General features: G+C 42.4%; 1 protein-coding gene across 1 annotated transcript in view; it reads left to right on the top strand.

Moving 5' to 3' along the window:
• Positions 1–14,722, top strand: part of PPFIA1 (protein tyrosine phosphatase, receptor type, f polypeptide (PTPRF), interacting protein (liprin), alpha 1) — a 97,417-nt gene that overhangs the window by 70,349 nt on the left and 12,346 nt on the right. Inside the window, exons 16-20 of the mRNA XM_012664801.1 lie at positions 1,280–1,431; positions 2,626–2,798; positions 3,151–3,244; positions 8,002–8,083; positions 8,192–8,392. Coding sequence (XP_012520255.1) covers positions 1,280–1,431; positions 2,626–2,798; positions 3,151–3,244; positions 8,002–8,083; positions 8,192–8,392 — 702 coding nt within the window. The remainder of the gene's footprint in view (positions 1–1,279; positions 1,432–2,625; positions 2,799–3,150; positions 3,245–8,001; positions 8,084–8,191; positions 8,393–14,722) is intronic.

The raw sequence follows: 14,722 nt of genomic DNA, 5'->3' as shown, positions 1-14,722 counted from the left end.
TTGAGCCCAGGAGTTTGAGGCTGCGGTGTACCATGATTGTGTCTGTGAATAGCCACTGTACTCCAGCCTGGGCAATACGGTGAGACTTCATCTCTAAAAAACAGATTTTTAAAAAATAAAATTAAAAAGCGGAAGTTCGCTGTTCGGGTCTTATTGTTTATATAGATGCTTGCTCTTTTTGTTTCATGAGAGCTAGTCCTGCTCAAAACCAAAACACACAGTGCATAAGCATGACCTGTCTAGACCCTGAAGGGGTGGATCTGTTTGCTGTTATTATACCATCCTGCATCCCTCAGCACGTGGCGTACTCACATTCCAGTGCAAAAAAAGAAAACATGGAGTCAGAAAGAGATCATCTTTTAATGATAAACCTAGGATTATTTTATGTAAATCATACTGAACAAAAGGTTTTTGAGCTGCATATAAGTGCATCCATTTATAGCATTCACTCCAAACATTATTGAGAAATAAATAGAAGCTGTACATATGTGTCTTGGGGTTATGGGCTATTCCAGGGGTCCCCAACCTATGATGAGTTGTATAATTATTTCATTATATTATGTATTACAATGTAATAATAATAGAAATAAAGTGCACAATAAATGCATGCACTTGAATCATCCCAAAACCATACTTTGCCCCTACCGCGCCTGCCTCCCCCCTACCCCGCCCCCCTGGTCTGTGGAAAAATTGTCTTCCATGAAAACAGTCCCTGGTGCCAGAAAGGTTGGGGACTGCTGGGCTAGTCCATATTTATTCTCCCTCTCCCCAAACAGAAAGATATTGACAGTTTTGCCCAAGAAGTTTCTGCCCACGCTAGTGTTTCTTTTGATTGGAGCCAGGAGATAAACATATTTGTCGGTTTGTCGTGGAATGTGTATGAGTGTGAGTTAATGCTGTCGAAACTTTATAATGATGCAGTCGTTTAGATCTTCGCTCCCCTTCAGTGATTGTCCTCAGGATGTGCCGAGGACTCCTGGAGGGCAGAAGCTGGTGCGGAAGAGGCTGAAGGGTGCTCCTGTGTGCTGCCCGGGCCCCGCTGTCGGTCGTGGCGGTCAGGCTAGGAGTCTGGCCGCTCCGTGCGCACGGTGCCGCATGGTCCTGCTTCTCGTGAACGAGGCAGTCCTTCAAATGGCATGGGACTAAAGTGAGACTTTTGTACTGGCAGAAAGCATAGCCGACAGATTTTCAAATAAGGTTGTGGCCATAATTTAAGGCCTCTGTGATTTTTTTTTTCATGGTCCCTATTAACTAACTTTGCACTTCTCTCACCCCTCAGTTGCCATATTCCAGAGAAGAGGTACGAGATGACAAGACAACGATAAAATGTGAAACCTCCCCCCCTGCCTCCCCGGGGTCCCTCCGGTTAGATAGGCCGCAGAAAGGAGCGCTGCACACAGTCAGCCACGAGGACATCAGGGACATGAGAAAGTAAGGAGCGGGCGCCATGCCAGCAACCCCCATCGAAACGTGCCTGTCTGTCTGCAGGTTTAAGAAACCTGTTCATCTTTACTTGAAAAAACAAAACAGTGACTTTAATGAACTACCAGTTAAAGTCAGTTGAGTTCATTTAAGTGCTGTACCTGGAATGCCCACCACTGCTCTGGGGACTAGAGTGAAGTCCATTGGGCAAAGTCAGTTTGGAAAGAAAGGAGTTAAATATCAGCAAAGTTTGGGAAAACTTCGTTTCCTCAGATTGTACAAATTGACTACTTTGAGAAATTTCTTCCTATTTTTGGTAGAGAGTTTGCCAGGCAGATGACAGGTTTCTGCTTAGCACTGCTGTGTGGGCAATCTGTGCCTCTCAGGTGCCCTCGGGGCCGTTTGTGAGCTGTTGAGAGCTCCATGTTGTCCTTACCCATTGATTAAGTGCTTCCTCTCAGGAAACCAATAAACTGCTTTATTACCAATATACTATCCTTTTTCAAACTACCATTTATTTTTTTGATTTTATTTATTTTTATTTCAGCAAATTACAGGGGTGCAAATGTTTAGGTTACATACATTGCCTTTGCCCCACCCGAGTCAGAGCTCCAAGCGTGTCCACCCCCTGATGGTGCACACTGCACCCATTAGGTGTGACTGTACCCATCCCCAAACTGCCATTTATTGAATTTCTGTTCTGGACCAGGCAGTACACGATAGAGGGCATCTGGGTTCCCTGCAGGCAGCTGACGTGGCCCTGGTTTCACCGCTGAGGAGTCAGGCTCAGGGCAGCTGTGGGAGCTGCTGAGAGGGGTGGGGGCTCCAGCTGTTCTGATTCCCAGAACTCTGCTCTTGCTGCCACTGCTTCCCGCAGCCGGCCTGAGCACAGCTCTCGTGAGCCGGGAGGTGCGCCTGACTCAGGTCACTGGGCCCCGGAGTCTGATGGTTTGGAGTCCAGCCCCACTCTGAAGGGGAGCGCCACTCAGAGAATCTTGGCGTCCCAGAAACAGGTCTCTGTGTCAGCACCCCGGGACTGCCTGTGCTGGGCAGAGCGCACTTTACGCAGGTGTAGAAGAGACGGAGTGTTGGTTAGGAAGCCTGAGGAACGAGCGTTAAAAAGGCGAAGAATCATAATGCGCTTGAGTGGAATGTTCTGTCATGGGAAGGCCACGTGGTAAGGATCCCTTTCTTTCCTCAAAGCTCCACAGGCTCTCAGGACGGCCCCGTGAGCAATCCCAGCAGCAGCAACAGCAGCCAGGACTCGCTGCACAAAGCCCCGAAGAAGAAGGGCATCAAGTCCTCTATTGGCCGCTTGTTTGGCAAGAAAGAAAAGGGCCGACCTGGACCAGCTGGCAAAGCCACGTTAGAGCAAGGTCGGTCGGTTTCCTGGAAACAGCTTAAGGGTCAGGATTGCGGAGAGGAAGGGACTGTCATTTGTGTGCCCGCCATGTGCTTGACCAGCAGCTCCTTCCCGGGCTGGTAGAGGCTGTGGCTCTCCAGAGAGCAAAAGCTGCGAAGGCGTGAACCGAGGAGCGCAGTCAGTTCATTGGCCACTCATAGATATAACAAGTTCACTGTCCAGAGCGTTTTTGTGTATTGGTGCCCTAGTCGGAAACTTAGCCCAAGAAATTAACACTGAGCCTGCAAATGTGCGACCACCTATTTATGAAAAGACACAACTTTGCCATGTTGATTTTATTTTGGGGTTGTTCTGCTTCCTCATAGCTGGTGTTTCAGAGACAGAGAACTCATCTCAAGATGCCTTGGGACTTAGCAAATTGGGAGGACAGGCTGAAAAAAATCGTAAACTTCAAAAAAAGTAAGCTTTCTATTATTTCTTCATCTCACTGAACAGTTTTCACTTGTGCCTAATTTTTAACTAATGTCTGTTAAATGTAATATCTAGCTGTGTATATACATTATCTTCTGAAAGATTAACCTCCAGCCTTTATTGAGCCATACTTGCTAGAAGACAGAGCATTTGTGACATTCTGAAAGAAATCACACACGGATCCTCAGTCCACTCGGGAAAGTAGAAAGAGGGGGGCACTGGGTCGCACTGGAATCTGAGTCCTGGTGCCTGCTCAGGTTAGGTTGTGACTTTGGGAAAGGGACTCAGCATCCCCGTGCTTCAATTTCCTCATCTGCAAAATGAGGGTAATAGTCGTGCGTACCTTGCATGGCCTTGGTGAGTATTAAATGGGATGATACACATAATGTGTTTTAAACAGAGCCAATGAGTCGTAAACTAGCCGTAGCTGTGGCCACTACAGTGATTGTTGCCTGCCAGCCTTCAGCACTCGCTATTCAAGGCCGGGTGTGGTGGCTCAGGCAGGAGGCTGAGGCAGGAGGGTTGCTTGAGCCCAGGTTTGAGGTTGCTGTGAGCTAGACTGACGCCACGGCACTCTAGCCTGGGCAACACAGTGAAATTTTGTCTCAAAAAATAAAAATAGTAAAATAAAATAAAATTTGGGAAAAAAAAGGAATTTTGTATTCAGTGCTCCCCTCAGCAGCACATAAACTAAGATTGAATGATGCAGAGAAGATTAGCGTGGCCCCTGCGCAAGGACGACACGCCAGTGCGTGAAGTGTTCCATATTTAAAAAAAAAAGAAAAAGAAACCATTTGCTGTTCATACTAGTGATCTGTCCGGAAACATTGGCTGTGTTGCATTTTTCCTCTTCCTGTAGATTTTGTACTTTCATCTGAAATAGTCTCTAGATTTTATAGTCTATTTATTAAATTTTAATTCTAAACTAAGTCTTGATTCTGAAAATAAGTGTAACAGTATCCGGAACGGCGTTCAGCACGGGAGCACAGGACTGGGATGCCCCAGGGCAGGGACTCGGGTGCACACTCGGGTGTCTCTGGGTTCTTCTCTGATGCGGAGTGAGCGATGTGTTGGCTGACCTTGTCCAAAACCGGAGTTAAGTAGGTACACTAGATAGATTGAGACAATATCCCTGTGAACTGATGAATGAAAAATAAACTAAACCCACTTCTGAAACAAAATGGGCCGTGTGTGTAGTCTAAGAGGTAGGAGGTGAACTTGAGAGTGGGGAAGATGGAAAACTGATGGTGAGATGGGAGCACAGGGCCTTGAGACAAGGTGAGACTCACAGGTTCTGTGAGGAGCCTGACGATGGGAAAGTTGTTCTGCCACTCGGTGTGCCCACGCTGATCTGGAGCTCAGGGCCCGGAGATGCTGCCCCTGGATGGCACCAGGGCCGTGGGGACCCTCTCCACTGGGGGCCAGTTTGCCTTTAGCCCCCAGAGTTGCCAGCTGATTTTTCTGTTGTGAAATCTACCTCGTTTTAGTTCTCTTCCCAGAAGCCATAATAAATATCTTGATTATTGATTATATTTCAGGTGAAATGCTCCTATGTTAACAATACCATAGGAACACTCAGTTTTTTGTTTCCTTGTAAATGGAAATTTGTAGAAAACACTTAACAGCAAAATCTGATTTGAACATTGCTGTCTTTGAGCTGTGTAAAAATGTTTTAAAATAACTTGGGTGGTTGCCATTTGGTATGTGAAACTTAGTATTAACACTAGGCCTTTTGCCTCCTGGAACCATGCTAGGAAAATTTTGTCCCTTAGATTTTGCTGCTGTGTTTTATTTCACATCCTCATACTTACCATAATAAAAGCAGTAAGGTATGTTGCAGGGCAACTTGGTCCTACCACCTCCAGCCCCAGAAGTTTGTATTTCATGTAGGAGAAAAATAGTATAAATTGCCCCCAATTTTTCACTCTGTTTTTAAAATTTATTTTGTAATTCCCAGGAGCTGTGTTTGAGCGCTTAGATGTAAGAGGACAGCCTTTGAATTATTTGCCTGACCATGTGATTAAATTTCATGCCAGTTTGTGTGTGTGTGTGTGTGTGTGTGTGTGTGTGTGTGTGTGTGTGTGTTAGTGGTAAGTTTCTGTGGCGCTGTGATGTTCAAATTTATGCCATTGGCTTTGAACATCTAACTCTGTTGTCGTAGTTGAAACTAAGTGTCCAAGAGTGGGTCTTTCTCTGTACCTTATGGTTACGCATGGGATCCATGTATAAGTTCTGAAATGTACTAGCAAGTTAATAGAGAAATTTCAAAGTACGAAGGTTATTTGTCAACGTATAGTGTTTAATTTCATTTCTATCAGTTAACCTGAAATAAAATTGATTTTAGGAAAAATACTGTATTTATAAATGTGGAAAAATGTTTGAGGCTTTGTGTGGCCAAGGCAGGAGGATCACTTGAGGCCACGAGTTTGTGACTAGCCTGGGCAATATAGCGAGACCCATCTGTACAAAAATTTTATTTAAAAATAGCCAGGCGTAGTGGCATGCACATTTAGTCCTAGCTACTTGGGAGGCTGAGGTAGGAGAATCACTTGAGCCTAGAAGTTCAGTGTTACAGTAAGCTATGATTATGCCACTGCTCTAGCCTGGGTGACAGACCTAGACCCTGTCTTTTGGAAATAAGTTTGAGTTATCTGGAAGAAGTGTTGTGCGAATACAGTTTAACACTCCTGCCGTTATCGATTTAAGAATCCAAATACATTTCTCAGAATTATTTATTTTCTTTTTTCGTTGATGTTGTTTTGTTGTTGGTCTTTTTTATTCCTTTGAGATGGTGTCTCAGTGTATTGCCCAGGATGGCCTCAAACTCCTGAGCTCAAGCAGTCCTTCTGCCTCAGCCTCCGGAGTAGCTCTCACTAGGTTGCCCAGGCTGGTCTCAAACTCCTGACCTCAAGTGATCCTCCTGCCTCAGCCTCCTATAGCACTGAGCCTATAGGTGTGAGCCACTGCACCTGTCCTACTTGTGATATTAAAACATTTGTTGCATTCTCTGGTATAATTACTCTTAGATAACTGTATTTATCATCCCCTGGAAACAGGACCACTTTTTTCAAATTTTATGTGAAACATTTTGCTTAGGAAGATGGGCTGTAATTGTACATAGACTTCGCAGTCTTAAGAAAAGTCTACTACTATTGAAATTTATTGAAGCTCTAATATTTAATCTTTAGAAGTAAAAGATTCTATGGTATGACCTACAGAAATTATTATGGAAAAATGTCTAAAAGCAACCTAGGAATTTAAAAATGACTCAGGGACATCCATGCATGCAAACTAAATGTACCTGTCCTCTCTGCCCTAATGCCATCTTCTCTCCTGATTTTTCATTTTTTAAAGTGGTTTCTTTTTGAAAGCCTTGTAGGTAAACACTTGAGAAATAAGGTGAGATTCACCAGGTTTATAGTGTTATCTTTCAAATAGCTATGTTAGACAAAATCGTTTTCAAAGATGTTAATGTGGTAAAATCATGACTTGGGTATTTAAAAATAAGGCATTTAGAATATTTCTGATCACAAATAAATGCATGGTCAGGAGTTACCCCTGGTTGCTTCCCTGTGGTGGCTGGCATCATGTTAGTTCTTGTGCTCAGGATCTGCTCTGTGCATGGAGAGAGCTGTTAGGATTTCAAGTCTTCTGGGTAGGAAGCCTGTGGCTTAAACCACAGGATGACGCAGTGACTTAATTTAGCAAATAATAGCTAAATAGGAGTGTAGAATAGAAACAGCCATCGTTACTTGCTTGCTTTATTAGATTATAACATTTTTAATGTTTAAAATCTGCACTAAGCCAGGCACGGTGGTGCACGCCTATTAATCCCAGCTACTTGGGAGCCCGAGGTGGGGAGAATTGCTTGAGACCAGGAGTTCAAGGCCAGCCTGGGCAATGTAGCAAGACCCCTTTTTTTAAAAATAAAGGAAAAAATCTGCAGTGTGCACCGTTTGGGGGTTTTTTGTTTGTTTGTTTGAGTTTTTTTAGTTAAATGTTAACATTTTTAAAGACTCTCCTAGAGATTAGCTCCTTTGTTCAGACCTAGGTGTCGTTTCCTCTTCCTAGATATTTTTCTTCATTGTTTAAGAACGGAATAGTGATTATGTTTTCCTTTTAATGTTCTGTTACCTTGGATATGAAGATGAAGACTCTGCTGGTATTTTTTGCATTGGTAATAATTCTTTGATTCTGTAAGGAGTTGGTGATCATGTAGAGTCAGAGGGGCTCAGGCAGCATTTCCTCACTCAGGCGTGCTTTGTAGTATGTACAAAGCTAGTATGAAATAGATGATGTTGATAATATTAAAATGGACGATGATTAAAGGAAAACGTTGGGAACGTACAGTCATCCCTCAGTATCTGTAGGGGACGGGTTTCAGGACCACTCGAGGATACCAACATCTGAGGCCTCCCAAGTGCTCTGCATAACATGGCGTAGTGTTTACATGTAACTTGTACACATCCTCGTGTACACTTGAATCATCTCTAGCTGGCTTACAATACCTAATACAATGTAAACGCTGTGTAGATAGTTGTTATGCTGTATTGGTTTTTATTGTTTTTTTTCCCCTAGTGTTTTTGATGCTCAGCTGGTTGAATGTGTGGTTGCAGAACCATAGAGAGGGAGAGCAGACTACAGTGTTAGACTTTTGGAAGTGCTCAAAGAGAATACTTCCGTTAACTTTTTTATATATGCGTGTCATAATGATTCTTTAATTTTGAATATCTTCTTATTCGTAGGCATGAATTGCTCGAGGAAGCCCGGAGACAAGGTTTACCTTTTGCCCAGTGGGATGGGCCAACTGTTGTCGTTTGGCTGGAGGTACATCTCCTTCTTTTAATACTCAGTCGAGTGTGTTACTTTATGTGAATTTATCGATCCGTCTCATAGACCAAACCCAACCTCTGGCCTTGCCATTCCTGTCCCCAGCTCTGGGTGGGGATGCCGGCCTGGTACGTGGCCGCCTGCCGAGCGAACGTGAAGAGCGGAGCCATCATGTCGGCCCTGTCCGACACGGAGATCCAGCGGGAGATCGGCATCAGCAACCCCCTGCACAGGCTGAAGCTGCGGCTGGCCATCCAGGAGATCATGTCGCTCACCAGCCCGTCTGCCCCACCCACGTCCAGAACGGTAAGGCCAGGGCAGTCCCTTCGCTCTTTGGGAAGCGGGAGCGCCTCTGGGAAGGTGGCCTTCCCGTTTATGTTGCTTCTCCAGTTCTTTATGGACACACCTAGTGTAGTTCTCGTTCAAAGGTTAGGGTTCACGTTAGAACTTTTAATCTGTGGGAAGTGGATATTCAAAAGAAACTTTATCAAATACTTTTGTAAAAGATTGGTCAGGATCCATCATAAGATAAAAACACAAGGTTTTTTTTAAAGGTAAAAAAGTAATTATCAACTTTAGGTAGGAATTTATCAGAATTGAATCAGTCTAAGGGCATCTTGAGGAAGGAAAAAGTTAGCAGTTAAGTACATAATTTATGCTTAAACTTTTTGAATTTCATTTCCTGTTTTGTGATTCAAGCTGAATCAGTGACTAGCATTTGCACTGTACGTGAAGATATGTGCTGAGCAAATGATAGTTTGAACATTTTTAAATTTTATGGAAATATATATGTAGAAAAATGCACATATCAGTATAACACTTCCAGGGAATTTGTAAAATCCGTGCACCCTGTGTAGTCAGCACTCACGCTGTAAAATGGGATTACCTGGGGCCCTCGAGGCCCCTCCCCCTCCTTCTGAGTCACTGCTCCCTTCCCTGGGGTGCGATGTGCGACTCCTGACGCCACGGACTGGTCCGTTTTGTACTTGACGTGTATAATTGAAGTTGCGTATTTACTCATTTGCGTCCAGCTTATTTTACTTGTTGTCATATTTGTAAATTCATGAATATCATTTCATGTGTAAGTAGGATCTTAAGAAGTAAAATGTTTTTGTCTGTTGCAGAGTACTGGCTCTTCCAGGTACCTTAGTAGCATTCATTTAAACACACTGCTACGTGGTGACATACTAGTAAGAGATGCCTGACATGCTAGCTAACATACTAGTAAGAGGTGGTGGTTACTAGCTAACATACTAGTAAGAGATGGTTGTTATCCAGCCATCAAAACTAGTCCCTAAACAATTCTCCCTTCTCCATAATTCCAGTTTGTGGGCAATTTTTTTTTTTTCAAAAACTAAAAGGGGAAAAAATTAGCCCACTGGTGTTGCATTGTAACCAGCGTTTTACTGTATTTGACTTGTTTGACCTGTAGGGGCTTTCCGTTTTGGGAGCTGTAGAGCCTGGGAGCTCAGGATTTTAAGCAGTTAACAAATCTACAAATGTTCAGCAAGCATTATCTGTACTAGTGTAATTTTTCTACGCCATGGGAAGTCCTTGAAAAGGGTTCTCCTGGTTGAAAAAGTTCAAAACTATTCTAGTAAAACATTAGTGGTTATTGGGAGTTGAGGGCAGGCCAACTCCTAATTTTCTGAAATTCAGGCTTTTTACATTGGCTGGATTCCCAGTCTCTGTAGTCTACTGTGGAGAGAAAACCAGTTCTTGTTAAGAGATTAAGAACCTTGGAGACATATTTCTCCAAGGAGCAGAGCAGGGCTGGATTCAGGGCTTACAGTTACTTTACACAAAAAGTTTTGAGGTTTGTTTGTTTTATTTTTTTCTTAGTGAAAAAAATTAGGTAATGAACAATAAGCCTTTGTTCTTACCTATTGCTCAGAGAGCTCTTTTCCCCAGGAATGCTTTGTAACAGTATCTGCTCTCTTCCCCTGTTGTTTCACGTTAGAATGGCCTTTCTAGAAACGAAGGGGCTGTGTGGTTTTTCCAGTGTTTTTATGAACTGTCTTCTTCAGTAGTGACGAAGAATGGGCCTCACTCTCTGCACTATGTCGGGCGCAAGGATTAAATCTGCTCCCTCAAGGAGCTTATAGCAGACAAGTGGGGTGGCCCTCTGTCTCATGTGTGGTTCAGATGGTTCGTGGGCCTTTTTGTTTGGCATGTGGCACTCTTGCGACTCACCCTGCCCTGCTCCTACCTCCCCAGTTTCCCTGGCTTCGGCTTTCCGGGCAGAGGGACCCCGTCACTGTAGAGCTCCTGCTGCAGGTAGTCTTAAAAGAACCAAAGGGAGAGTTTCATGCTGTGTTCTTTGTTAATTTTTGTTTGGGTAAGGCTGTTTTAAATATATTGAATCAGTAGTTACTTGAGAATTATTCAAAATTTCCAGAAGAATGAAATGTGTTTTCTTCTCTTTATATTTCATGTACCCCTAGGGGTAAGCATGGCATCTAAGTCTCTGGAAATTGTGGGCCATTCTCCTTGGTTATTGATGACGCGGTGATAACAGGGCGCATTTATTCTTTCAAAGGGAATGCGCTCGTGTTCTTGTCTGTCATTTTCTGTACGGGCATCTGCATTGAAAAAGTGAGAAGAGCAACTTTTGTCTCCATGGCTCCTTCTCTGTGCTTGTGGCTCATGTGTGTGCCCCTCTCCTCTTTGTCACTGCTTCCCTTGACCTGGATGTGGTTGGTGCACTGGGGTCACACCTTAGACCACAGGAAATGTCTGGTTAACACACGAAGAGATGGAAACGCTCGCAGCCACGCCGCAAACGGTTAGTCACGCGCCGCAGGCTACTCTCCTCACGGTGCATTTTCCATTTAAGACGGCCTGGGTTCTTTGCCTTTTTGTTGAAAACAAAAATGTTATTTTCCATTCAGTTGTTCCAGATAAGTATTTCCTTTAGTTATTGGTTGAATATGTAAATAGAATTTGTATTATATCTTATTTTAGATTTTTTTTAAGGAATTTAAAGTTGGTAGACTTTTAGAATAGATTTAATTCATCTCTCCTTTTGGAAAGACCTCAGTTTTTATTCCCCTGTTGTGATTGTCTGACTCTAACTTTCTACTTCTATGGATGTTTTTGGCATGGGAAGAGTCTGCTCCTTGCATGAGAAAAATTTTTCGTTTTGCATGAGTTTTGCATGATGCTTTGATACTTTGAACTTTTCACTCACTTAAACTACACTTTCCCTGCAGTGAATTTGCTTGCGTTACTAAGCTGACCAATACTAATGGTTATGTTCTTTTGCATTCCTAACACGTAACGTCAGGAAGATGAGGAGGGAAGCTGGGCTCAGGTTGGAGTCTTTCTATAATATATTCTTCACTACATGTACAGCAGCAAAAAGCAATTGGATATGAAAACTTGTGTAATTTACTTCTTTTGCTGTTTTCTGCATCTTAATTTATTCAGAGTAATAAATGATTTAATGATTTAAAAACAATTTTAAAGCATTAGGCAAATCATAGGATTAAAGAGTACGTCTCATGGACAATTTTGAACATGTCTCATATGGAGCCATGGTAGTTATTTTTAATTGACATAGATCACTTTGTTTAACATGATCTTTTTTATGCAAAGTCCTGTGGCTTAAGCAGCTTCTGAGATTATATACATAATGCCCTGCTGGGGTAATTTCAGTTGCAAGATCTACTGATGGGAGACTTGTATTCTAATAAATTTCCAAACACCAAAATTGGCATAGTGGGCTGGGCGCAGTGCCTCACGCCTATAATCCCAGCACTTTGGGAAGCCTATGCGGGAGGATCCCTTGAGCCCAGGAGTTCAAGATCAGCCTGGGCAACAACACATAGCGAGATCTCATCTCTACAAAAAATGTAAAAATTAGCCAGGCATGGTGGTGCACACCTGTACTCCCAGCTACCTGGGAGGCTGAGGCAGGAGGATCGCTTGAGCCCAGGAGTTGTAGGCTGTAGTGAGCAGTGAGCTATGATGAGGCCACTGCATTCCAGCCTGGGTGACAGAGCAAGACCCTGTGTCTTTAAAAAAAAAAAATTATAATAATTGCATAGCGACTTTTCCTCTGTGTCTTTGTGTCAGTATTTTGCTGAATACTATCCTTATATTGTGTCCATTTAAAGGTTTTCTTACTAATGGAATTCTCAGAAATTAAGCCTCTTCTTAGGTAATGTACCTTTGAATTTTCAGCTCCCAAACTCACCAAAGCTCTGTTCCAATTGTTTTGTGACCTTTTCGTTCAGACAGCTTGACTAAATAACAGTGGCTCCTTACATGCAATTCTGGCAGTATTGCCGTGTGCCAGGCTGTGTGTCTCAGTGGCACGTCATGGCTATGCGGCACGGGCAGACATTTTTTCTAGAGACTCTCACTAATGGCACGGTGTTCAAGGACTTTGGAAGAATCATTATGTATCTTAAAAGAATCACAATCATTTTAAATCAGAATTTTCCTGATTACAAGGTGATGGTTGAAACAACTGTTTCCTTCTATTTGTACTCCTAAAGTATAGCCAGGTGTATTGCCTTTTTTTTTTTTTTTTTTAAAAAAACAAAAAAGAAGAGTAGCTGTAATATGAATGACTCTGTGGGTTTTTCCCTCCCTTGATTTAGGCATTCTTTGCTTCTCCTCCAGATAAATAACCTTATTAATTATTTAACCTAGTTAGATATCTCTTTACAGGAGCAATAATGACCATCAGTAAATTAAATAGGGTTCATTTCATAAATACTTAAATTTCAGTATGTTTTATATTAAGAAACATAACTTTGTCGATACCTTAGTGTGAAATTGCATGCGTCAGAGGCATGAAATATAAATTAAATAAACTTAACCTTTGCTCTTTACAGTGAAAATATATGCAGTATATACCTTCATTTAGCAAGTGGTAAGAGAGTGCTGGCTGTTTGGAGACTGTGCTGCCTGCCAGGAACCCACCCGTGAACAGGACAGCCACAGTTCCTCCCATCATGCTCACAGTTTGTGAAGCTCACAAAACCGGGTCGCATTTGTGATCATTTTAACGATGGAAGTACACACTGTGCATTGGGTGTCTCCTCTAGCCCAGATGTTCTCTGACCAAGAGATCACTTTGCATTGTGTCTTCAGAAGGCTGTTAAGGCAGCCCAAGAGAAGGGGGGGTCTCCCTGGGATTGAGCCTGCTCCTCCCGGGAGTGTACATTGCCAGCCACTTCAAACGTAGATACTGAGTGAACAGAAGTAAGTAGGGGTCTGCTTCTGTGCAGTTTGCTGTTTAGACAATTTCTTTGCTGCTTCTACCCATTTAAGAATACATAATCAGCAGACAAGAAAACAATACCAGATATTAATGCTATAAATATCAGGCCTATGAGAGTAAAGTTTGGAAGAATGAAAAAACATGGTGATATTGTGAGATATCTTGACGGTGGCCCCAAAATATTTAGTATATTTCTTACTTGTGGTTGTTGAGAGAAAGTAGTGAAACATTTTTTTCTGTTAGAATTTCAACATTCTTTGTTAGAATTTGAGTCATTACTTCCAGATTGATTGGAACAAATAACAAATGAGCTTGGAGGCCATAGCGTCAGGACAGAACATGGCGGTAGTTGAGAGTTACTATTCCCGGGGATCTCGTAACGCAACTACAGGATTCCTGTGAACGCAACTCAGTCTTCCTCCACTGGAGAGCGTCAGGGGCCTTTCTCTGGCGTGCATGTGTGTATATAATGTATTTAGTTTTTCTCATTGTGCAAATCTTGCACGTATTCTGTAGACTTACCCAATTCATGTGCCTTTCTTTTTCTTGCCCTATTACAGTGGCTAGAATGTTGAGTACAATGTCGAATAAAAGTGGTAAGAGTGTTCATTCTTACTTTGTTCTTGTCTTGGGGGAAAGCAGTCAATCTTTTACTACTAAGTATCATGTTAGGTTTAGGTTTTTTGTAATACCCTTTATCAGGTTGAGGCACTTTTCTTCCATTCTATTCATTCTATAAATGAATGATGAATCTTGTGAAGTGCTTTTTCTGCCTCTTTTGAGATGATATTATGGTTTTTCAATCTCTTGATATGGTGAATTTCATTGATTTTTTTTTTTCAAATGTTGAATCAACCTACGTTCCTGGAATACTAAACTATACTTGTCTTGATATCTTATTCTTTTAATATATTGCTAATTTGGGCCAGGCTCTGTGGCTCATGCCAGTAATCCCAACGCTTTGGGAGGCTGAGGCAGGAGAATCACTTGAGCTCAGGAGTTCAAGGCTGTGGTGAGCTGTGAGTGCACCGTTGCATACCAACCTGAGCAACAGAGCAAGACCCTATCTCTAAAAAAAATAATAAATAAAAATAACATATTGTTGGTTTGATTTGCCGATATTTTGTTAAGTATTTTTGCATCCGTATTTTCTTTCCTTATGATATCTTTGGTTTTGCACTCAGGGTAATGCCAGCCTCATAGAATGAGTTGAGACATTTCTTACTCACTTTTTTGCAATGGCTTGAAACTGTTATGTGAGCTATGATCGTGCCACTGTACTCCAGCCTGGGTGACAGAGACTCATCTCTAAAAAATAATAATAACAAATAAGACACAAACGCACACATTAAACTAGGCATACACAGAGTCAGGATTATCAGTATCACTCACTGTCTTCCACC

This window comes from Propithecus coquereli, unplaced genomic scaffold (assembly GCF_000956105.1).
Source record: "Propithecus coquereli isolate 6110/MARCELLA unplaced genomic scaffold, Pcoq_1.0 Scaffold120, whole genome shotgun sequence".
Taxonomy (NCBI): domain Eukaryota; kingdom Metazoa; phylum Chordata; class Mammalia; order Primates; family Indriidae; genus Propithecus; species Propithecus coquereli.
This window is presented reverse-complemented; position numbering and strand designations above follow the sequence as displayed.